Source organism: Leopardus geoffroyi, chromosome A1 (assembly GCF_018350155.1).
Source record: "Leopardus geoffroyi isolate Oge1 chromosome A1, O.geoffroyi_Oge1_pat1.0, whole genome shotgun sequence".
Classification (NCBI taxonomy): Eukaryota; Metazoa; Chordata; class Mammalia; order Carnivora; family Felidae; genus Leopardus; species Leopardus geoffroyi.
The window spans coordinates 230,542,001-230,567,810 of NC_059326.1; the positions used below are offsets into that span (position 1 = coordinate 230,542,001).

Genomic DNA, 25,810 nt, shown 5'->3' on the forward strand with positions numbered 1-25,810 from the left:
CATGGTAAAGTTTGGGTCCACCTGGTTTGCTAGTTGAAAGCACCATGAAAGTCAAGACTGGCAAATACCTTTTAGATTTTCAGGGTTGTGATTTTGAAGATTTGTCACTGATAACTAGGAAGTACAAATTACGGGATAGGTAGTGATTTTCACTACTGAATGACTTAATTCATTCAATAATTATTAAGTACCTCTTACCTACCGGCACTGATTAAGACCCTGGGGATCCAGCAGTGATCAATATCAACCAAAATCCCTGGCCTCCTTTCAAATGGAGGAGACAGAAAATCAGCGAGATAAATAGTTTTGGTAGAGTGGCCAGGGAACGCTCTCATTAAAAGGTGACTTTTGAGTTCCTTGTGAAGGAGGTGAGGGAGCTGGCCCTATTGATGTCTGGGGAAACTGCATTCTGGAAAGAAAGAGTGGCAAGTCCCGACGCTGGTAAATGGGGGTATGTCTGATATGTTTGAAGAACAGCAGGAAGTCGAGTGGGGGTGGATCAAAGAGAAGGAGGGCAAAGAAATGACCTGAGGTCAGCAGAGTGAGCAGCCGGGTCAGGGTGAAAGCTGAGGTTAGGTAAGCTGAGACTGGTAAGCCTTGAGGAATTGAGGATGCCAGCTGTGGCCAATCCATGGGAGCCATCGAGGATTTGAGCCGATGAGTGACACAAGCTGCCTTAGTTTGTAACAGGGTCTCTCTGGCTGCTGTGTGGAGAGTACGTTGTAAGGGATCAAGGACAAAAGCCAGAATGCCGGTCAGCAGGGTTATTGCAGTAATCTAAGCAAAAGAGGATGGCTTGAGCCAGGATGGTAGCAATGGAGGTTATGAAAAGTAGGGTAATCTGGATGCATATGTATGGTGGAGCTGAGCAGATTATCTCACACAGTAGGTTGTGATGGTAGGAGAGAGAAGATTCAGGGAGCCCCAACAGCCAGAAGAACGGAGTCTCCATGGACTGAGGTGGAGCCAGGTACAGAGAGGTCTAGTTGGGATTGAGGCAGTGCTAGTGAATGTTAAGATCTTGGTTTTGAACATGTGATGTCTGTGTGTCAGCATCAAAATGCACATGTAACTCAGACCACTGGATCTGTAGGTCAGTTCAGAGAAGCAGCCCCTGAATGAGGGAGTCATAAGCAGGTGGATGATACTAAGACCGTGAATCTAGAAGACATTAATTACCTAGGAAGTCAGTGTAGAGAGAAGAGGTCCAAGGATTGAATGCTGACCGCCCCGCCCCCGCCCCCGACAGATGTAAAGGTCTGGGAGTTGAGAAGAAGCCAGCAATAGAAAGAGATAACCAGAAGTGTAGGTCAGTGTCGTTTCTTAGAAGCCAAGAGAAGAGCATGTCTCAAGGTTAGAAGATCAATAAACTATGTCTAGTGCAATTAAGAGGTCAAGACAAAGGAAGACTGTTTGATGATACTGGTGGAATGATTTCAGTGCAGGATGGTGGTGAGATCCTACTGAAGGCAGGAGGTGGCCCAAGAAACAACGGGAGGAGGAAAGCTCGAGACGAAAAACGTGCAGAACCTTTCCAGGGAGTTTTCCTTGCTTAGCTACAATCACTTCCAGAGATTCAAAGTCTGTCTGAGGATTTCAAGTCCTCAGAGGTAGTGGGCGCTTGGTAAAGAACACAGCTTCCACATTTTCCTCTGGATCTTACCAACAGCCAAACTTTATAAAAGTCTGGCTGGAAATCTCAGAGTTCCAGCTCTCTGGGAAAACACCCCGATTCAGATCAAACCTAGAAAAGTATGATTTCTCAGGTGTTAGGTCATCAGGATCCAAAGACCTCTTAGAACGTTTTATCCCCCTCCTCCCACCCCCGCCTCCTCCTCCTTCTTGCAATTCTTTGCATCATCGAACAGTGCCTGAGTGAAAACCTAGCTCTGCCTTGTGGGAGGTCCCTAAGGTTAGGTATATTACACCTTGACATTGTTCTCTCATCCAGGGGATCACAACAGTACCTGGCTATTTCTATAATCTCAGGCATAAATAAGATAACGTGTATAAAATTCTAGCCCCTTTCCTGGCTCAGTAAAAGTTAACTCGTATTATTTAATAATACCTACCATATAAACTTGGATTCGTAAGGAAGAAGCCATTCGTTTTTGTTTCAGACAAAAGCAGGTCTTTTGAGTCCCCGAAACATGCCAGTTTCTGTGTGGGACACACAAAGAGGAGTGAGAGATACTCTTTGCCCTCAAGAGACCCAGCCTCAGAACGGATAAACGAATGGACAGTTTTAGCCCTCGTGCTGGAATAAGACAGATTTCGGTTACTGTGGGAACAAACTGCAGGGGCATGTTATGGTGGGTGTTCGATGTCTGCCGTTGATGCTTCCTTGACGTCGCGGCTCCAGAGCTAAGTGGTGTAAGCAGAATCACTGAGGAATGGTAGCTGGAACAAAGTCCAAGAAGAGAGAAGGTAGGGAGCGTGAGGGTGGAGACTTCCAGCAGATCGGGGTTTCTGGAGGGAGAAATGGATGGTTCAGGTGGTGAGAGAAGGGGAGCGGGAGAGGAGGAGTAAAAGCTGTGTTATTTCATCCTTCCGGCAGACAGCCGACATGATCATATTTGCACATTAAAAACTCCATTCCAGGGACTGAGTGAAAGAAGGATTTCTTTTTACAAGAAAAAAGAGGCAGGGGTGCCTGGATGGCTAAGTCAGTTAAGCATCCTACTCTTGATTTCAGCTCAGGTCATGATCTCCCGGTTTGTGAGTTCAAGCCCCGAGTCAGGCTCTGTGCTGACAGTGTGGAGCCTGCTTGGGATCTCTCTCTCTCTCCCTCTCTCTGCTCCTCCCCCACTCGTGCTCACGAGCTTTCTCTGTCTCTCTCTCTGTCTCTCAAAATAAATAAATAAACATTAAAAAAAGAAAGAAAGAAAAGACAAAATAGGCAGAGAGACACAGGAAGGCATTGGAATAACTCTTCCATGGGAATAACCCTCCCAGATCTAGTAGTCTAAACTGCTCCCCCCCCACACATACATACTTGTGTGCAATGTGACTGTTCAAAAATTATCACTAATAAATAGTAGGGGAAGAAGGCTAAATAAATAGCATAACTAGTTCTTACATTTTTCTCTTGACAGATAGGTGGCTTAATTTTCTTTTTTATAGTTTAAAAAATGTATCCATTTTGTGCATGATGATGAATAAAATTATGTTAAAAAAAACCCATACTGCAATATAAAGCATTTGCGAGACGCCAGGCACTTTGCAAACTGTATCTCATGTAGTTTCCAACAACTTAAGGAGGTAGGTGTGATTGTTGCCACATTCTACAGATTTGGAAACTGAGGTTTCTCAATGATAAGTTTCTTGCCCAGGGTTACTTGGCTGGAAGTGACAGGGATAGGATTTGAACCTAGATCACTTTCAGTGTGGCTTCTCTATAAGGCAGAGAGGCAGTATATTTTTTGTTGTTGAAGAAAAACACCAGGAATATAGAGATACAGTGTGAGGTTTTTTAGCTTTTTTAAATAACTAGTAATTTTGAAGAAAGCAGAAGTATCTCAAAAGTGTGTCAAAATCTTACTGAATATGACTCTACCAGCACCCAATTTTGTTCCCTTTTGTAAAGAAGACAGCATGATCATCTCATTTTCTGTGTTAGAGGAAAATCAATCCTATTAAAAGTAGGAATCTGAGTTGTACATAGGTATTAAAGTTAAGCCAAACATTAGAAGCTTATTTTGAGGTAAAAACGAAATGAATTAAATGTAGGTTCTTAACCAATGATTACAATACAGATTGGCCTAATATGGACAGGATTTTGGTCAAGACGTGTTCATCTTTTACCTCTGCCTAGCGGACATAAAACCCAGTGTTTAGAGTGTATCACATGCCATGCCTCTCAAATTCTGCATACTTGGTGATTTCAGTTCCATTTGTGACGTGCTGATTCGTCCAGGCGCACCTGCTATAAGAAAGAAAGAAAGAAAAAAAAAAGCCTAATCCCACATAAAAGCTTTGCAATTTTCACCGTCAGGTTCTCAAAGGAAACATGAACTCTACTCAAGTAAGGAGTGCGTTTGTTTAACACCCAGCGCTTGGGATGCGGTCACAATGCAACGCGAGATCTTGGTGCCTGCTGTCCTTCAAATCACATTTCCCGAAGGTGATCCTCTAACAGTTTTTGCGAACCTTCCTCTCACCCTTAAATAAGACAAAAATCTCTAGTTTACATTTACTAATTAGAATGTGATCAGCCTGTGATATCAACCAACACGTTAATCTCCTCTCCAAGGCGGTTAAGGCCAGTTCTCAGCCAAAACTTCCAGGGGGTTCCGGAACCAGACCTCCCTCGGGTCTCCTCCGCAGCCACGGAAAGCCTGTGGCATTCCCTGCCGGCCATGCCTCTCAGGCCCAGAATCTTCCTCCGAAGTTCTCGCTCTCAGCGCTCAGTCCCCGTCCAGGCTGTTTTCTGGATCTGCATTTAATATAGTCTCTCTCCTGCAGGCTGCCTTCTGGTATCCTGCACCCCAGTGGACACTGAGAGTGCAGGCCAGTTCCCACACGCTGACCCTCTCCTGCTTCCACCAACAAAGTGATTGCTTTGTCAACTGCTTGCCCTCCAGAATTCTGGAACCTCATTTTCCAGCAGGGAACTCACATCCAAGTGGTCCCACGGAAGCCCACTGTCTTCAGGCTTTCCCTCCGAGGGGATGGTTACTGAAATCTCATCAGCAAACCCCCTCTGGACTTCTTGACTGCTGTCTCACAGCCCTGGTCTTCCTAGAGCGCAGGGCACACAGAAATGGCAATCGGACATCCTTTGCGAAGTCACTCCATGCAGCGTCTCATCATACTCATATTGGTATCTGATTTCTGTCCAGTTTATGTCCACGGCAAACTTGCATCAGGGAGACTGCCATTTGAACATCCCATTACAGTAAGTTAGTGGCTGAACCTGGAACTAAATGTTTGGGATGCTAGGTGGCCACAAAAGGCCTACCTGATTTTTGTTGATTCACAGAAATTAGTACCTTCCCTTCCCTTCCTACCACATTGGCAACCATGCTAGTTGAAATGGGGCAGACAGGTCTTTTTTGTACATTTGTAGGAAAGTGGCATCTTTACCTACAGTTCTATAAAGAGCTTTTCCAGTGTCTGTGACGCTTTGATGATTTTGATCATGCTTTATCTCAGACAGTGGTTCCAGATGGCATTCTCTGTCCATGCATCTGCCTCCCCTGTGTCCAGATCCTCTGAAAATTACAGAATTTCAGTGGGTAAGCCACCAAAGACACAAGAACACAGAGGCCAGTGGTTGTGGCTCATCAAAAGCAAGCCGTGATAGGAATTTTCTAGAAAGCAAAATACACAGGAGTGATAAGCACTTAAGATGTTGAAAGTTTCTCCCAAGAATCTGCTGTGCCAGTATGACAGAGGTGGGCTGATGATTTTCAGTAAAGCCTTGGACAGGCTCAATTGTCAGAGTGAAGCTGGGGAGATACGTGGGGTTAAAGATGGAGGGATTCGCTGGAAGTCAGGGCTTGATACAGTTTTAAGTCTGCTGCTTGCTCCCACTTACATATTCTCTCTCCTCCCAAGATGACGAGCCTGTAGCCATGGCTTACTCCAAAGTGAAGAATGGGGGCAGTCTCCTGAAACTGGACAGGCTGTCTGAGAAAGTTCAGCTCCGATTTGGCCGCCGGTGGCTTAGATAAAGTTTATTTCAAACAGTCATGCGGGTGGTGGGCTGGAAGGGGGCTCAGGCTGTTCTTTACCCTCTTTCTCTCATCCCCAAGGAGGAATGCCAGGCCGTATGCCCCTCCTACCTTACAGATTGTAACTCAGGGGCATTTAATGGGAGATACTTCCATTTAGGCTGTAGTTGAAGAAGCTGCCAGCAGGTTTTTCTTTCTCAAATATGATAAATTAGTAAGGATTACTGAGGAATTGGAGAGAATTAGTGACATGAAAAAAAAATAGCAAAAATGAACTGTCTCTCAGAAGAAACAGATAATTTACAGAATAAAAGAGATTAAAGGAAACAAGGAAGAACTTTTGGATCCGTACTGAGAAGGGTTTAAGAAGATCTTGTGTTTATTAAATAAGAACCGGGTGATACATGAGAGGATCAAAGAACAAGAAGATCTTTATAGGCTGTAAAAATAGCACCACCCAAACAACAACAAAAAAAAAAGTGATAGAATAAGTGGGAAGTAGTCGAGGAAATCGCTCAGAAGGTCGCCATACAGGGAAGGAGACAGAAAATACAAGAATGATGCAATAATAGTGCATGGAAGACACATCCAAGACTTAGGAAAGTCCCAGAAAGAATGGAGGGAAGCAAGCTACCAAGGAAGTAATACAGAGCGATTCCTCAGAGCCAGGGGACCTATACCTTCATAGGAAATGCTCCGTGTTTGCAAAAGGGCATTTCCGCATTCTGCATCGTGCAATTTCAAAGCACCAACGCAAAAGACCCTAAAGCCACTGGAGAGGAAGAATACGTATGCCACCAGATTGAGGCAGTGATACTGGGTGGCAAAGAACAATCAGGTGATGTGCTCAAGAGTTCTGGGGGCAAGTTATTTTTTTAACGTTTTTTATTTCTCTTGAGAGAGAGAGAGAGAGAAAGAGGGAGAGAAAGGGAGAGAGAGAATCCCAAGCAGACTCTGTGCCTTCAGTGCAGAGCCCAGTGAAGGGCTCGAACCCACGAACCATGAGATCATGACCTGAGCTGAAACCAAGAGTCTGACGCTTAACTGACTGAGCCACCCAGATGCCCCTGGGGGAAACTTATTTTTAACCTAAACTCTATACCTAGCCAAATTTTCTACATAAAGGCAGAATCAAATATTTTCAGTCCTGTAAGTATTGATAAAATTGATCTCCATATAGGCCCCCTTGCCTGGAGATTTACAACACTCAGTGGGTGTGTCTCAGCTGAATGAGGGCATAAAACAGGAGGAAAACATGGTACCCAAGAACAGTGTATATTGACCGTCAGGATGGTGCAGAGATGTTCCCAGGGTTTGTGGGGGGGGGGGGTACATCTGGGCAGTAAGCTAGCAAACTAGGAAAGGTAGGACTCAACACATAAATGTTGACAGTCGTGAATGTTGGCCTAAGTCCCAAAGAGTCTGGGTAATTTTAATATCTAAGGGCTGAACAAGTACAAGAACAAGTTAAGAATAATGAGTTCAATTGCAGTTTGACAAAAAACAATAGTTCCTACATTGCGTTGAGTTCCACAAATACAGGAGGTGATGGTTAAGAGAGAGAATGGATTGAGGCCAGACATGGGTACATCAGTTACTAGCTTGGGTCCATCATTTACTTGTTCTGTTCACCTTTTTTATCCTACTTTTTTTTAAATATAATTTGTTGTCAAGTTAGTTAACATACAGCACATACAGTGTGCTTTTGGTTTCAGGAGTAGAATCCCATGATTCATCGCTTACATACAACACCCAGTGCTCATCCCAACAAGTCCCTCCTCAATGCCAATCTCCTCTGCCCCCCCCACCCCTCCAACCCTCAGTTTGTTCTCTGTATTTAAGAGACTGTTATGGTTTGCCTCCCTCTCTGTTTGAAACTGTCTTTCCCCCTTCCCTTCTCCCATGGTCTTCTGTTAAGTTTCTCAAATTCCACATAATGCGTGAAAACATATGATATCTGCCTTTCTCTGACTGACTTATTTCACTTAGCATAACACCCTCCCGTTCCATCCACATTGTTGCAGATGGCAGGATTTCATTCTTTCTCATTGCCAAGTAGTATTCCATTGTATATAGAAGCCACATCTTCTTTTTTTTTTTTTTTTTTTAATTTTTTTTTTCAACGTTTATTTTGGGGACAGAGAGAGACAGAGCATGAACGGGGGAGGGGCAGAGAGAGAGGGAGACACAGAATCGGAAACAGGCTCCAGGCTCTGAGCCATCAGCCCAGAGCCCGACGCGGGGCTCGAACTCACGGACCGCGAGATCATGACCTGGCTGAAGTCGGACGCTTAACTGACTGCGCCACCCAGGCGCCCCAGAAGCCACATCTTCTTTATCCACTCATCAGTTGATGGACACTTGGACTCTTTCCATAATTTGGCTATTGTTGAAAGCACTGCTGTAAACATTGGGGATACATGTACCTGGGGATTAAGGATCCCAGGAGCATGCACATGATCTTCGAGACATGAGGGATTGAAGGCAGGGTGACGGTGTGCGTGAAGTTTGAAGAGAAGTGGATTAAAACGGGACCGGTTTTGGGGCTTCCGGAAATGAACCAACTCACAGGCAATTCCCTTTTCCTCTTCGAGAAACAGGCCAGGTAATGTGCAGTCAGGTGTTTTGCAGGTGCTGAACCCTGAACACCCGTCTTACTTCCCAGCGCTGCGGATCAGATCGGTGGAAGCTAGAAATAGGAGTTCTGCGGGAAAATGCTCTTAGGTATAATACCGCATCAGGGAAGGAAATGACAGAATGCGAGGAGAGATGTGGAGACACACATAGTAATTAGGTCTGGAAGCCAGGCTGCAGATGCACTGTTCGCTCTTGTGCTGCCGGGGTATCGGCCGCCCTGACTGTGGACCGTTTTCTTGGCTGGGTCCCCGGCACTCAGCAATGGGGTCAGCCCAGCTGATGTCTGACCCATAGTGTGGGTTTCTCCTGCTCTTCAGGCTCTGTGCTGCTGAACTTCAAGTCAGCAGGGCATTGAAGGTAAAATATTCCTGGGTCTGTTTTCACTGATCGCTCCTTGCGGGTCACAGGTGTCAGTTAATCTGAGCAAAGGGGCATCTGTGCTTTGCCACTCACCTCACACGTGAGCATCAGTTCGATTGTTGCCTGGTCGCTCCACCTTAATAAATACGATGCTGTTAAATATTTATTTTCTTTCTACCTAAGCCACAGGGGTGATGTGGAGACCAGCTATCTTAGTAGATGCACAAATACTCTTCAATAATTAAAAACCTAAAATCTCTCGAAATGGAGTCGATTTGCAACCAAGGCTGCATCACAATCCCACCTGCCACTGTATCTCACCAAGGTGCATTTTGTAATTTTTAAAAATCTCTCTGTGTGTTTACTTTATATGTGTGTGTATATATATACACATATAAAGTGTGTATATATATAAAGTATGTATACATAAAACCTACAGTTTTTTCTTATTATTTATATGTATTGTAAATATGACAAAAATTACCGTAGATACATTTATTTATACATATACATACACATATATGCGTATGTATTTTATATATACCTATAAAAGTTTGCATCTCCTGTGGATAACTAATGTGAAATATCTGAATTCTCTAAAGGCTAATCCCACATGGGTCTACATGTATTGTTGTGGTGCCCTGTATTGCCAAAGAACTTATTTACATTACAAAGCAGAAAGTATCTTGAAGTATTTTGTAATCCTGGCAGAGCATTTGAATAGTGGGAGTTGTGGGCTCCCGGAGGGCAGCTAATGGGACTTTCAGAGTTCAGAGTTTTGCAGAACTCCTCACCAAGCCTCTTCTAGTAGGTATTCAACAACCTTTTTTTTTTTTCCTTAAGATTTTATTTTTAGGTAATCTCTACACCCAATGTGGGTCTCGAACTTACAACCCCAAGATCAAGAGTCACATAGCGGCATAGCCAGCCAGGAGCCCGTTCAACAAATATTTTTGAGTGACTATTGTAAAAGTATTTTTGGGTGCAAATGGTATATCCCATTGGTAACCGGAAGTCATGCTTAGCATGGAGAGAATACAGAGAAATACCAGGTTCTACCCAGAACGAGTGAACCATTAAAAACTTAACCAGTAGCTACCAGAAAGACTTGGTTCAATGCATATTGAGAATCTGTAAGATAAAGTGTCTGCGTCCTCACCTCTGAGTTTCCTAATTCTTTGGAAAGTGGCTTCCTGTACTTTCTACGTTCCTGTTGCAGCATTAACAGAGGCACGGACAGCATTCCAAGGAATGTCGCAGGCTCACCTCGAGAGCTAGCAGTTCTTTGTGTGTGTAGCTGTAGAGAAGAAATCATAAAAACAGATAATTCCTATTCTGTGGTGTCTGTATTCTGAGCATGTGCCCAGGATCCTGCAGGTAGAAACTTGGCAGCAAAGAGAACCCAAAGAAAACCATTAATTATTTTGGTTCAGGAGACTCTAGTGGCCCCTCCTATTTCTGCTTGCTATGCTAATATCTTCAAATAGACGTGATCGCATTGATTTTTCCTGTTGGGCTTCCTAGATGGTGCCTGGGCCCGCATGTGCTCTGCTGTTACAGACGGTGCCTGGGCACACAGGTGCTGTGCCATTACAGAGGTGCTATGCCCATACCGTACCCCAAATGATATCTGCATTTCCCCATGTTTCTGGTTTCAACCTTAGAGCTCCCCTAGAATGGACTGGCAATGTGATAAAGTCAAAACCCCCCTTACAAGATAAGCTTCATTTTAATAATTGATGTAGAAAAGGGAAGTCTGTATACATTTCTCTTTAGAATGAAGAAAATACACACACACACACACACACACACACACACACACATACACACACATGCACACAGGTACTGTCAGGTCTTAAGCTCAGCTGGTTAGAAGCTTATAATACTCCAGTCCCCTCCATGGCGGAGCCAATTAGTTGGTTATAGTTGACATGACCCCAAAGAGCCCCCTACACCTTGACAGCCTTCTAGCAAATATGTAGTATTTGTTTTGCCCTTAAAGAGTCAACACAGATTGATTTCTGGACTGGAAAACCATCACGTACATGACTACTGGGCCGCACCAATTGATGGTTTAATAGTAACTTCTTTGGATAAAGAAAACAGTTGAAAATAGGGTGGGGGAATTATAACTATACATCGGTCTCATCCGGGTGCTTTGTATTAGGGACTTAACGTTTAAATAAATGTAACTGATATCCAAATAATAAGTATACATATATAATACATTACTAATTGGATTCTAAAACCCACAGATACAATTATTAAAGCCCTTTAACCAGAACAGAATCAGGGGAAAATTTTAATCCTCCTCAGAACTGTTTATTACACAGCATAATCTCTCTTCTCAAACCCTTTTTTTATATGCCAAATATTATGTTGAGTAAAATAAGGAAAATGTAATAAAGTGTTGATACGAAGAATTTATAAAATGTAAATATAGAGAACGAGTAACCTATGAAGCAATTTGCTTGCCATTTCTCCCCCCCATAAATTATGTTGAAAGTTCATGGTATCTTTTTCTTCTGGAATTAACACCAGAGCCTCCCTGTGGGTGTTAGTAAGATATATAAAGGAATGGAAAAATGATACAGGAGAATACATCTGAACTTTGCATTATAAAAGCTAAGTAATTTTTGAAAAAGAATTTGCACACCCTGTCTATGGTATATTTAATACAGTCTGATCAAAAAGGCCTGTGTTTGACAAAACATCTTAGCTCATGTATATTTCAAAATATTTAAACCAATTAATGAAGAAAACAACTTAAGCCTACTTTTGTCTGATAAAACTTTTCTCCTTGCCTTTACACTGAGAATTTCATCGGTGCCCTTTGAGGGGCACATACACAAAAAATGAAAATTCAGCTTCAATTCTGAAGAGCTCTGGTCCCTTGCAGCCGAAGCTGGTCTATCTGTCCTGCTTTGCATCTCAACAACAACAACAACAAAAAAAGATGGGTCAGGAGCGCCCTGTTCGGGCTTCTTTCCATGGAAATATCCATAATTATCCATAGTAATTAGGTCCTGAAACCAGACTCCAGATGTACTGTTCGCGTATTGCGCTGATGGGGTATTGAGAAGCAGCTGTCAAGAAATAAAATGACACTCGTCGAATTTTATCCGCCTTGTTGATAGAGAAGAGTATCTGTGTGAATATGAGACTGGCCATTAAAAACTCTGGTAAGTGACTAATTAATAAAGCACAGAATCGTAGATCTCTCTGCATCAGTAGTTAATTAGGACCATAAGGTAGTGGTGAGCCTGGCTCCTGGTCCGTTTCACCCTGAACGTGGCTGCCCAAAGCTTCTCTCCAGGTGGAGATGGGGTTCGAAGCAAATTTTAAACAGGAGACCCCTCCTGGGTAAAAATTAACATTCACAGATTACACTTGTTTACAAGTTAATGTCAGAAGACTTTAATTACAAGTCCGAGGTCAAATTATGTTGCCCTTCTCGCCTGGGTGGCGCAGTCGGTTAAGCGCCCGACTTCAGCTCAGGTCACGATCTCGCGGTCCGTGAGTTCGAGCCCCGCGTCGGGCTCTGGGCTGATGGCTCAGAGCCTGGAGCCTGTTTCCGATTCTGTGTCTCCCTCTCTCTCTGCCCCTCCCCCATTCATGCTCTGTCTCTCTCTGTCCCAAAAATAAATAAATGTTGAAAAAAAAATTAAAAAAAAAAAAATTATGTTGCCCTTCTGCACAAAGATACTACAATTCACGATTCACCCCTGCCAATTTTTTATCTGCCAGCTGTCAACTGAAAAGGATTTGGGGTGTCTTGATGGACTGTTTTGGGGAGTCATTCTGTCAGCTTCACTGGGACGTTTATCTGAATAGTTGTGATTACACGCGAGTTATTTTTAGAAAGATTACTACGTGTTCACGGGATCCATGATTGTCACGGCAAGGACCCCACCCTCACTTGATGTAAAAAATCAGGCACCTTCCAGCCTAAATGCCCCTTTTCCCAAAACCACGCTGTGTCCAACCCGAAGACATTTTCTGGAGACCTACAGAAGTGAGGGGATGGGAGGGGCAGGAATTGTCCTGCGGGCCGTACGTGTCTACAGTCTGTGAACTTGGGGGACTTCCCAACAGGAAGTCAATTGCAGCACAGTGAATAGCACAGGTGGACAGAAAGCATTCTGTACCCTTTTTACTCTCAGAGGCATTGCTGCCTTCCTGCAAAGCTCAGAACCTGCACCCCCTCCAAGGGGGGTGACTCCTTTCCCCCCACCACCCATCCAAGAACAGAGATTTCTGTATTTTATTTATTTATTTTTAATTTTTTTACATTTATTTATTTTTGAGAGACAGAGTGAGACAAAGTGAGAGTGGGGGAGGGGTGGAGAGTGAGGGAGACACAGGATCGGAAGCAGGCTCCAGGCTCTGAGCCGTCAGCGCAGAGCCCCACGCGGGGCTCGAACCCACAGATCGTGAGATGATGACCTGAGCCGAAGTCAGACGCTCAACCAGCCAAGCCCCCCAGGCACCCCATGAGATTTCTGTATTTTAAATCTGCAGTCTTAAGGGCTCTGCTGAGGACCAAACCTTGGCATGCACTCCTCAAGACCCTACGTTGGCCCCAAATCTACCAGGCCTGCCCCTAACCATCCAGTGCTAGATCTTGTCTTAGAAACGTCTGGGGAGTGTTTGAACTCTTCTGTTCCCTGGGCCCATCCCCTCAGGTCCCAGTTCAGTAGTCTGGAGGGGGCCCCAAAAATCAATACTGTTAAAAAGGCTTCTAGGTGAACGCCATGTGTGTCCTCCCAAGGTTGGGAAGCACCGAACCGAACTCTTACATAGGTGTGCACCGAAGCAGTGAAGGGAACCTAGACTTGCTTCCCCAGAATCCTCCTAGAAGCATAGCAGAAGCAGCAAAAGCATTCCTGGCCACCCATATGTAAAAAGTCTGCCCTCTGTAGGAAAGATGGGCTTTTATATGCCCCTTGGTGTCTGAGCCTTGCCACCTAGAGCTGAGATCAGTCACTCTGCAGCAGCCCACAGGTGGAAGCCTGACCTGTAGGCCCAGGCAACCCGTGGCAGCCAGTACGATGCCCGCGTGCGGTGGCCAGCACAGCCACCTGCTGGACCCAGCTGCCGATGTTCCCGCAGAGGCCCCATCAGCATGGTCAGCATCTGGCTGCACCCTCGGCCTGCACCTTTGTTGTTGCAATCGTGTTTGCTTAGTAAGGCAGGGAGAGATAAGGAATCCATAGTTCGGTCCCCAGGGCTTCAATATGGCGCCTAAGTTGATGCCGTCTAGCAACCAAGATATGTGTCCGTGGCTCAACCAGTACATGTGTGGACCATCCACACCAACATTGTCAGAGAACTTGTTAAAAATGCAGAACTTTGGGGCATCTCCCAAACCTGAGCCAGAACCTAGATTTTAATCAGAAGATTCGTGCCAGTGGTGTTTGGAGAAACACCGAAATCCATGGCTGGTTCATTTGGAGCAGCTCTTTATCTAGCCTGAGATAAACCGAAAGTAGATAATGAGGACACTCTCCAGGCCACCACTGAGTTTACCTGGTGTGTTTCACTAGTATTTGCACCATCTTGGACAAGTGTGTTTTCACTCAGAGTTCTGAGTTTTGCCATAGGACGCCATCCACTCTGGTGCAGACACAGAAGCATGCACCGTTCGCTGCAAAGAAAACATAGAAGTGGTCCATCCTATGAATGTAAAGATAACAGACTTCTCATTGCTCGTTATTCCCCGTTACTGCTGTCTCGTTACTTTACACGTGCCTGCCTGTCACAAAAGGAAATGAACAAAAGAAGCCTGTTTTTCTAACAGCTTGAGAAGAAATGCTCGTGGTAAAAAAGAAAATACTAGAAAGAATGAGGGACACCTGCTATTCTAAGGGACACGATCACATGGGCACCGTAAATGCTACTTCCTGACTAGTGATTTTTCACTTTTAAGATATGCTCGGTGGAAAGTATTTGAGCCCAAACAGAATACAGTATTCATTTGCTAAAAGGTGTGGTGAGGTCTCATAATTAAGTTGCATTGGAAAATGCATCATCAAGTTACAGGAATAAATCCTGTGTTTTACACCTGGTCAGAGACTGTATGAGCATTCACGTTATTTGTGATAGCAAAGTTACCGTAACGGATGAAAATCTAGGATTCATGAAATACATGAAACAGAAGGGCATTTTCTAAAGGTTTCCAAAACAGACTTTTTGTAGAATCACTTTATATCATCAGATGGCCTGTTGCATTGAACTTATTAGGCTCCAATGCAGATTTTGTCATTGAATATACATGAATAGTCTCCCTTCCAAATGTCGGTCTGAAATATGGCTGGTAGCCTGTCTAGGAAATGTGTTCATATATCTTAACATTTACAACAACATGGGATAAGATGTCTAACTAATTCAATGAATTAATGATCATTTGCAAATGAAATTTAGTGCAGGGACTTGACTCAAGATACATAGGAAATATTTTGGGGTCTCTTAAATACTGAAATTAACTAGTGAATTAGCATAGAAGTGGGGAGGAGATTTTGGAATTTTGAGTTGAGTCCAAAGCAAAAACCAAGAATTAAACAAGTCTTTATTATGGTAAAGTATTCCTTAGATCTAAGATGCTATATTTGCATCTTTGAGCAATTTACTTAGCACACATGTATGAAATAATATCAGCCAAAGTGGCTTTTTTTATTTCTAAAAGTGCTTATATGTTGATATCATTTTTCCCTCTTGAGATTAATAATGACAAATATCAAGGGCTAGAAGTTTTAAGGCCGTGTCCCTTAGAATAGCAGGTGTCCCTCATTCTTTCTAGTATTTTCTTTCTTACCACGAGCATTTCTTCTCAAGCTGTTAGAAAATGACAAATATCAAGGGCTAGAAGTTTTAAGAGGTTCAAAGTCTATGGAATAACTGTTCCGGGGCCATAAACTGTCACAGAGCACAGGCTACCTACCTGCATGGGCCGTGCTGCCTAGCCACGTTGCTTAGTGATGCCAACGTATCAGCAGGGATCAAACCGCTGATATCGGAGTATGCAGCGGGAGGAGTTCAGTGGGAATTTGCGAGGGGAAAATCTGCTACTATTCCAAAAACCACAGTTCTCTTTGGAAGTTCTGTTTTGAGGTGCCTGGGTAGCTCAGTTGATTAAGCGTCTGGCTCTTGATTGCATCTCAGGTCACGATCTCACAATTTGTGAGTTGGAGCCCCGTGTCGGACTCTGTGCTGTCAGCATGGAGCCTGCTTGGGATTCTCTCTTCCCCCGACCCCTCTCTCTGCCCCTACCCTGCCCTCTCTCTCTCTCCCTCCCTCCCTCTCTCTTTCTTTCTCAAGATAAATAAACTTAAAAAAAGTTCTATTTTGCACTTCAGAGATACAGTTTTGCTAATAAACATCGATGTTGAACTCGATTCACAATTTTCAAGAAACCTGAATTCCTAGATTTTACTTTGGCCTTTTCTTCCTCTGAATACCGTTGTTTAGATCAGAAATGAAACTGCCTGTCTCTGCCACCTGTTCACAAATACTGAGTCAGCTTGCTCTGGCCAACGGACTGCTGTATCATTTGGGTCCTTATTTTTGCCTGTGAGCATTTGAAAAAAAATTTATTTTATTTTAATTTTTTTAATGTTTATTTCTGAGACAGAGCATGAGTGGGGGAGGGGCAGAGAGAGCGGGAGACACAGAATCCGAAGCAGGCTCTAGGCTCTGAGCTGTCAGCACAGAGCCCGACTCGAGGCTCGAACTCACAAACTGTGAGATCATGACCTGAGCCCAAGTTGGTAGCTCAACCGACTGAGCCACCCAGGCGCCCCTGAAAAAAATTTTAAATGTTTATTTTTGAGAGACAGAGAGAGACAGAGAGAGAGAGTGTGTGTGTGTGTGCGCTAGAGGGGGAGGGGCAGAGAGAGAGGGAGACACAGAATCCGACCGAAGCAGGCTCCAGGCTCTGAGCTGTCAGCACAGAGCCCGACGCAGGGCTCGAACTCATGTGAGATCATGACCTAAGCTGAAGTCAGACGTGTAACCGACTGAGCCACCCAGGTGCCCCCTTTGCCAGTGAGCATTTGAAACTGGCTCCCAGATTTGGGAAGAACAGATAATGGCAGGCAGTATGTCCTTCAGAACCTAATATTAATATTTCCAGATGAAAACATGCAAACACTTATTTCTTTGCAAAAGCGAGTGAATTCATACTAAATTAGAGGGTCATAACTTATATGTTATAGAACTAAAAGAATGTAAACGGGTCCCAATTAAAACCAGAATGTATTTGTTTCATTCTGTCTGGTAAAGTAATTGGTATAATGTGGTAGTAAATTATATTATTAGAAGAAAGCAAGAAATGATAAATTGAATGTTACAACTTGTTAGGCATTTCTTTCTTTCTTTTGAATATGCCTGTCTCCTGTCTCTCTCTTTATCTAAAACAGGGGGGCTCTCACTGTCATCTCTGCAGTAGAATCATGAGGTGAGAGGGTGCCCATTAAGAGAGGCACACAGCCTCTCCTTGCTCAATAGACCAAGTCCTAATCTTTTGGGGATATCCAGGAATCAGCCTTCCAAAGAGTTCCCTGGATGATTCTTGGGAAAGTAAATGAAGATTTGAGAATTAATCATGTTCTAAGGAACAAAAATTCAAAGGCTGTATGTGTGTGCGTGTGGGTGTGTGTTACACGTGTATATACATATATATGTATGTGTTATATATACGTGTATACATACATATATATACGTAAATTTGAGCCGAATCTCAATCAGAGATGGTGCTGCTCTCATGAGCTCATTAAGTGTGATCTTCCACTGAATATTCCAAATCCCTTTGATATAAATGTGGCTGTTGTGATTGTGAAATTTTGAGTTAAAAAGGAAATCTGTTCAGTTCTTACAACCAATTGTAGTCTCAACTCATGAAGAGTCCATACGCTGTGTTTCTTTTTAAAGACAATATGGGTTAAATAGGTACTGATAAAATCACTTCCATAAATACTGTGAAATGAATTTCTTACAGAGGGGCCTTTGCTCTTGCGGCTGGTTCCCTCTGTCTGGGAAACAAGTGGATCTCCCTCCATCATGGCTTTGTCTGGCCTTCGGAAGTTTTCCGCTGAAATGTCAAATAAGCAAAAAGAACTTTCTTGACCACCTTATCAAAACAGTATGCACCACACTTTGTCTGCTGTCCCCTTACCCTGCTTTACTTTTCTTGAGTACCTTTATCCCCATGTTGAATGAATCAATCTGTTGGTTGATAGGGACTAACCTGCTACATGTAAACGACAGATATAAAACTTAACATGTAGAAATTTATTTGCACATCAGTCTAAAAACGATAACTGTTTCATATTGCTGGTCAAACGAAAACACTGCCTGCTGGACTCTGACCCAATGAAACTGTGGCGTGGAGGCACGTGACAAGCCCTTTCTGCTCCGTGATTATTTCCCCGTGCTGCTGGCTTCCTCCTGGGCTAGCAGAGTGGTGTTATCTGTAAATTTTCAGATTTAATTGATGCTATATCTCTTTCTAGAAAGTATTGCGCATTTCCTTGGTCATTTCAGTCCTTCCCTTTTTGACTTCATTCATCCCTGCAATCTTCGCAACTACCCATTAAAAGCAGTGCTAAGGGTAGGCTTTAGGATCCTTGCTCCTTGCCTAGGACCCTTGGTCATTAATGTCTGAATCGTGGTTCCATAAAAATTTCCTCATGCCCAGTAAATGCTGGCCCTCACATCCTGTCCCCACTCAGACCATCAGGACTTTTTGTGGTCCCCTTGTTGGGTGTTTTTAGAGACTCAGAATCAAGAACATGATTAAGTTATAACTCTAAATCTACGAGTGATGGATGGCTTTCATTTAACTATATAACATTTGGATATAATGACTGTTCCCTTGATTTTTACGCTTGTAAGTCTTTGGCAATATTAAGAAAGCCTCCAGAAGAAGGAAGAATTGATGGCAGGAACTCAAGGCGTATCATACTTAAATATATTCCTGGAAAATATGAACATGAGATAATATTCAGTGTGATGTTGGCATTTGATAAATCAGATGCAATGAAGCTAATTATGCAAAACAGTTATTTTGAACCTATCATTCATCTGAGCGCTATCTAAATCAGAGTTGATTTAATTACTAGCAAAGGGAAAGGTAAGGAACTAACTTGCTCTATTCCTTCCCTTTCCTCAAAACATTCAGTCATTTTTATTAACACTGAATTCAGGGAATTCTGAGCACTGCCTCAATCATTCAGAAACGCTCTGTTTTGTTTACGTAAATTTAAAACAGCCCTGTGTACAATATACTAATAAAGCGTGTATTTATCTGCCAGCAATTTCGAAACTTTGGAATGGGCTTTTTCTCAAATATACTCGGTGAGAATATTAAAATCCTGGGGGTTACATGATCCTGAAGAAGCAGTGCAGAGTCACTGAGCATTGAAGATCTTGTCTCTAAAGTGGCCACCGGTGACTGCCTTGGACGGCCACACAGAGAGAGAGCTGCCCGCAGACACTGCTGAAATCAAGGAATTCCAAAATCCCGTTGCTTAGAATGGAGTGGAGAGCTCCCAAGTTCGGGCTGTCCAGAGGCCGCTGACAGTTAAATCCCAGCATGGCGTGTGGGTATCGGCTTTGAAGGTTTAGCCGAAGGGTCTCGCCAAAAGTCCGCTCTCCGCCTCATTCGGTTCTTGTGTGTGTTCTCCGCTCACCGCCATGAGATAACCGTCTCTCCTTGCTGCCCTGCATCCTTCATTGTCCCCCGGTGTCCTCCACCCCATCTGCCCCAGTGGAGATGATGCTTCTGGGATTCTGACCGTACCTCAGGTGCAATGTTGGCTCTCGGTCAACATCATCTTTTCCGCGTGTCAGCTGAACCTCTTTAGCCCTCGCAGAATGCTCTGTCCTCGGGTCCGCAAAGGTTCCCTGGTCCACAGCACTGTTTCAAAGCGACACCTCCTCCCATACAGTGCGAGGAAATGACACAAATAAGGATTTACAAATACTACAAGGCGAGCGATGCGCAGACTCAGTTTACAAATTCAACCAGTTAGTGACAGCCACTTGTACCGTTTTTTTAGAGGAAGGTAGACCAAATGAGGTGCTTCAGTTTGGAGGGTAAGAGTAAAAGGAAATGTGACTTGAAAACCTGTTTCTTTACAATCTGCTTCTCTTAGAGATGTAGGCTGTTGTAAGTCCAAACATTTCCGTTCATTCATTGTCCGGGAAGAAACTGCTGATGAGAACGAATTCTGGCTCACTTTTCAGGAACAACATCAGGATGGCTTGCCATCATGGTTTATTTGTTTGCTCATCATTTTACATAATAATTTCTGTTGCAGAATTTAAGGTGCAAGGACTATGGGATAAGAAGAGGTTTTTAGGTTCAACTTGTCTGCCTGATTCCTTTAGTAAGGAAGCCAGCCACATTCGTTAGGCTGAGAAAAATGATGTTTCGCTGGCCCTGTTCAGGGTGGATTTATCTCAGAATCATTATCATCCTTATAGGGAGATCAGGTTTGGGAGCAAAGCAAGGCAGCTGGGTGATGCCGATAAGCTGATTAGCTTGACATATTGCTGCCATTTCATGCTATTCATTTGATTTTCTGCAGATTTCACCATTTCTGTGCAAAAAACAAATTCAAATATGTCTTTGATAAAACAAGTTCTGTCTGAATGTTGGTTGGGTCCTAATGTCTCCTGTTCGCTTATTTCAGCTGGGTCCCGGGCCTCGTACAGCAGCCAGCACGGCCACCTGGGCCCGGAACTGCGGGCCCTGCAGTCCCCAGAGCACCACATAGACCCCATCTATGAGGACCGTGTCTATCAGAAGCCCCCTATGAGGAGTCTCAGCCAGAGCCAGGGGGACCCTCTGCCATCAGCACACACGGGCACGTACCGCACGAGCACAGGTGTGTATTCAGCCCCCCCTGGGTGGTCTGTGCGTAGTAGGTGGCGGGGGCGGGGGGGGGGTCCTGCTCGGGAGCTCATCAAAGGTGTGTGTGTATGTGCGTGCACACACCTTCTCATCCTCTCTCCCCACCAGCATTATGACCTACTTCTACCATTAATGTCTGTGATGATAATGAGAGAAACCAAATACGATTCATTTAGCTACCTGAGTCTCTTTTAAATGAAAGAAGTTTAATGGGGGGTTGTAAGCTTATTTTGTCCAACAGGCGATCTGAAAGAAAACTAATTTTTTGTGTGCCATCGTTAACATATTTGATGAATTTAAGTACTCCAAGAAAGCATAGTCATTATGCAGGACAGAAAAGGCATAGGCCTAATGCTGGTAAGTGTTCTTTAATGATACAGGCTACCTATCTGGCAAGCTGGGGGGAAACCTATTTAGGAAAATGCCACATTATTTTGTAAGGCAAACTGAGACTTTGCTTCATAAGCACTATCAGGTTCAGTCATGTGAAATTATCGTGTAAAGGTCAGATATTGACAATTGCATATGATTCAATCAACCCTAGAGCTCTCCTGGACTAAATATATATTTTGAATTGAACACGACCACAGGCTGCGCAAAGAAAGGCAAGCATTTTCCAGAGCATGTAGCCATTTGCAAAATAACTGGTTAAATGCCATGCTTAAATGTGCTGGAGAGCATTCATCTAACAATAAAATTGATACAATTAAGATATTGAGAACCGCCCTTGTTACAAAGCTTCACATTGCTAAGGAAACTTAGAAAATAGTATGCCGCTGGTTTGCGTACAGCAACTGATACACGCTGCACTTGAACCAAGGCTGAGGCGTGGGAAAACCGAAGCTCTGGTCCAGAACTTGGCACACAGGGCCCTGCACCTTCAGACTATTGTAACTTCCAGTTACCCCGAAGTAGAGCATAGCAATTTTGTTAACTGCATTATGATACTAAATTATACGTTTTGAAATCCAGGCAAGTTAAGTTGCTTTTATGGTCGATTACTGATATTTACATTTCAGTATTTCACTGCACCGTAAGAAGAATGGCACAAAATACTCTTTCTTTTATTTTTGACATCATAAATGCCATCCACCGTTAATAATTCATATCTTGGTTCAGATGCAAAGGAATACCCATTTATTCTTCTGTCGGAGTTCTCTCATTGTCAGCCTGCTAGAACCACTCCTGTGTGAGGCTGGGCTCTTTTAACCGTTAGTTGGTTTGCATAATAGTAACTAAGGCAATTTTATTTCCATGCACCCCTTACAAAAGGCAAGGATTACCACCTCTGTGATGTTGAATATGTAATTTGCATAAAAACTGACAACAAAGGGGATTATATGCTGATTCTCTGTCCTGCATTCCTGTGCTCTTCGAATTATCTTTTGTTAATAAACTTCTGGGGGCTTCATAAAAATTTACCTACAATAAGAAAACAATACTTCATTCTACTGTGTCGGATCAAAGACAGGGGAAGATGTTCACACTTAAAACAAAACAAAACTAGTATTTTCTCTAAACTAGGGGTCTGAAAACTCTCGCTCATGGGCCAAATTCAGCTGGCCACCCATTTGATTAGTGCTCCTGAGCTAAAAATCATTATTACATTTTAAATGGTTTATGGTCAAATGATGGATAATATTTTCTGATACGTGGAAGTTCTATGAAATCCAAATTTCAGTGTCTATAAATAAAGTTACTGGAACACAGCCATGCCTATTTGTTCCCGTATCATTTCTAGCTGCTTCCACGCTGTAGCAGCTGACTTGAGTAGTTGTGGTGGAGACCATCTGGTTGGTAAAGCTGACAATATTTACTTTCTGGCCCTTGGTAGAAAAGTTGGCTGACCCCTGCTCTAAGCCATCAGTGGAGCCCTGTACTGAATGAACGAACAAGGGTGTCATCCTCCTTAGGAGGGAAGCCAGCAGTGTCCTCTAAATGCATCAAGGAGAAAAACCTGTTTGCCTGGGTGTTCTCAGTAACAGTAATCTCTGCCCTGGCAGAGAGCTGCTGAGGTTGTGACATCCAGATGTCCGAGACCCCAACCCAGATGCCCTTTTGAGCTTGAGGCACTTTTGAGGAAATCTGCTGATTTATGCAACAATATTGACATTTCCAGGAGTGCATGGATGGTCTCTTGGGGTGACAGGTGGGGAGAACCTACCTCTCTCCAGCTCCTAAGTATAAAGCCATAGGCTCTATCTCCTCTGCACCTGCTCGGGTCACTCCCTGTTTCTACACTTAATTCATTTCATTTCAAATCCTTATACTTTCTTAGCTAACCCTGCAACCCCAGGAACTGTCTCTGTTAGAACCCACATGTTTGGGAAAATGCCTTTAATATGGGTGTATACCCTTTACTTATAAATTGTATACATAGTATACAATATCATTAAATAATATCTAGTAAAAGTCAGGATTACAAATTAATATAAAGAAACATTCTAAGATTGTTTTTTCATATCCAGGAGGTTATTTTTTTTGAAAGTTTATTTATTTTGAGGGAGAGGGAGAGAGAAAAATCCCAAGCAGGCTCCGCTCTGTCAGCTCAGAGCCCGACGCTGGATCCCATGAACCTTGAGATCATGATCTGAGCTGAGATCAAGAGTCCGGACGTTCAACCTAGTGAGCCACCCAGGCACCCCCAGGAGGTCGTTTTTCACATCCTGTGTTGCACACACCCCATACTGGAGACTTCTGATGCAGAACTTTGAGAGGTTTCCAGGGCCAGAGCAAATACCCCAATTTCTTGGGACGGTCTTCTAGGGCCTCTTAGACCCGAAGTATTCAGGGGCCACTGACTTTTGGCTCCCATTGTGACTGAGGTGGTTTGAGCAACCTATCTTAGGTCTCAGCCCTTGGGTGGCAGGGCACTGACTGGTGTTCCTTCAGTTTGACCCCTAAAGCATTTCCAGAGGACACATCAAGGAGGTGGGCCACGGGAATTGAGGGGCACTTGTTGTAGTCAACACTCAGGAATGAAGACAAATGCACTTGCCTAAAAAACCAGGGAATTACTAGATGGCCTATAGTAAGAGCAGGTGAGTCCGAATGACAGAAGCATGTACCAGGTCACTGCTTTCAGAGATCATTCTAAATTCTCTGAATATATTCACAAATCCTCAGAACCACTGCATGAAGGAGGTACTGTTACGATGGTCATTTTACAGAATACTGAGGCACAGAGATGTTGAGTAACCTTCCCAAGGTCCCACAGGTTGTATCGAGCCAGTCTTTAAACCTTTGCGCCCAGGCAGTCTTGCTCTGGAACCTGGGCTCTTAACGTTCATCTTGGTTGAAACTGTATTTGTAGGGGTTCCGTTGGTTAAGCGCCCAACTCTTGATTTCGGCCCAGGGCATGATCTCACGGTTCGTGAGTTCAGGCTCCACGTGGAGCTCTCTGCTGTCAGCACAGAGCTGTTTTGGATCCTCTGTCCCCCCTCTTTCTGCCCTTCCCTCGCTTTCTCTCTGTCTCTCTGTCTCTCTCTCTCTCTCTCAAAAATAAATAAACATTAAAAGAATAAAAAAGAAACTCCATCCTTCTCTCTGCATGCCTTCTCCAGGTCTCTTTGACTGCCATAATAACCACTCACCCCTGTTATTTACTCTGAAGACCGATTTATTTCTTTATTTTTAATGTTTATTTTTGAGAGAGAGAGAGAGAGTGCAATTGAGGGAGTGGCGGGGTGGGGGGCACAGAATCCAAAGCAGGCTGTAGTCTCCAGGCTCTGAGCTGTCAGCACAGACCCCAATGCGGCACCCAAAACCACAAACTATGAGATCATGATCTGAGCCAAAGTCAGACGCTTAACCAACTGGGCCACCCAGGCCACCCCCTTTTTTTGTAACGTTTGAAGGCTGATTTAAATCTCCATTGGAGGCACCAACTCCGATGGGGACCTCTCTCTACCTTTGGGTAGGCAAAGAGGTCCTCAAGGCCTTCCCAAACCACAAAGCTACCTAACCCTTCTGTGAGAGAGCCTACACACATGTATTTGTGTACATTTATGAACAGGTTAGGGGGTCAGGGTGCTAACGTCCTACTTCTCACCTCCCTTCTGCTCCAGACTGTGGAAGGTGAAACTTATACAAACAAGGTTCACGACTCGACACTGGAAATCAGTGGGATGTTACTTAGCTGGTGGATACTCTGTCAGGGCTGTGCCAGGAAGCAGGGTGTGAAGAGGGTCTTGTGCCCCTGCCCCCGCACGCTCATGCGCCCCGGCCATTGTAAGACAAGAACCGCAGACCTTTGCCCCACCCGGTTCCGGCATAAGGGAGCAGGTTCTGAGGACGGCCCGCTGGCCTCCCTGGCCCCAGACGTGCTCTTGGTAGGAAGGCAGAGATAAAGTAGAGGAGCACGCCCTCATGCCTGAGGACAGGATTGAGATAGAAGCCAGCAGTGTGGCCCCAGAGACCTCGCGGCCTAAGAGAAGGCAAAAGGGTCACTTCCTGAATCAGCACTGGTGTCTGCTGAACGGAAAGCGTCCTCTTGCCAGAGGTGACAGCCACTCATTCCTTGTAGAGCCAGGAAATGAGAGGGGCCACCATCGATGTTCTCTCCCTGTGCAGGGAGGCGGAACGGTGTGACCTGCGGCCGAAAAGGCAGGCCAGTGAGTCTGATGGCAGCGCGAATATCCCCACCTGGCTTTCACAGGACATCAACCCAGTGTCTGAAGCTTTACTTCTGGCGTGATGAAAATTTAAAGAGGCACACTTTTAACTTGGATGTCTGTTTAAATAAAACATACCTTTCATCTGGGATAAGGCTTGTCAAAACCAGAGCTTATATAATAAGAAGTACAGCCAGGCAGGGACGATGCGATCTTCATGGATTTGCTTATGATAAAGTCTATTAAGCAGAAACTAAGTAGCACGAGTTTTTATTGCAAACTCAAACATACCAGTAACTGTCAACTTAGGAGTCATTTGATTAACACCAATGCTTGACTCTGACACTCCCCCCTATCCCGGCCCTCCAAATGCATCTTTCTAAACTAATGAAAATGGCCAGTGTCTGCCGTGATGAATGTCACATGAATTTACTTTGGGATAAATGCGTTTCTCAGTGAGTGGAGAAAACAAGCTTTCTGTGATGAATGTGTCAGCTTGTAATAAAAAATGAGTTATCATCGGTATGTTGCGAGGAGAAAATCTGCTAACTATCTCTATGAGGTTGACAAATACTAAAACATGGAAAGAAAAAAAGAATGGGATGAAAATA

General features: G+C 44.0%; 1 protein-coding gene across 5 annotated transcripts in view; it reads left to right on the forward strand.

The window, feature by feature from the left end:
- The window catches only part of CTNND2 (catenin delta 2), a 942,188-nt gene that overhangs the window by 546,797 nt on the left and 369,581 nt on the right, over nucleotides 1–25,810 (forward strand). For all 5 annotated transcript variants that reach the window (XM_045441900.1, XM_045441910.1, XM_045441928.1 and 2 more), the window contains one exon: nucleotides 20,366–20,560. In XM_045441900.1, the coding sequence (XP_045297856.1) occupies nucleotides 20,366–20,560 (195 nt within the window). The remainder of the gene's footprint in view (nucleotides 1–20,365; nucleotides 20,561–25,810) is intronic.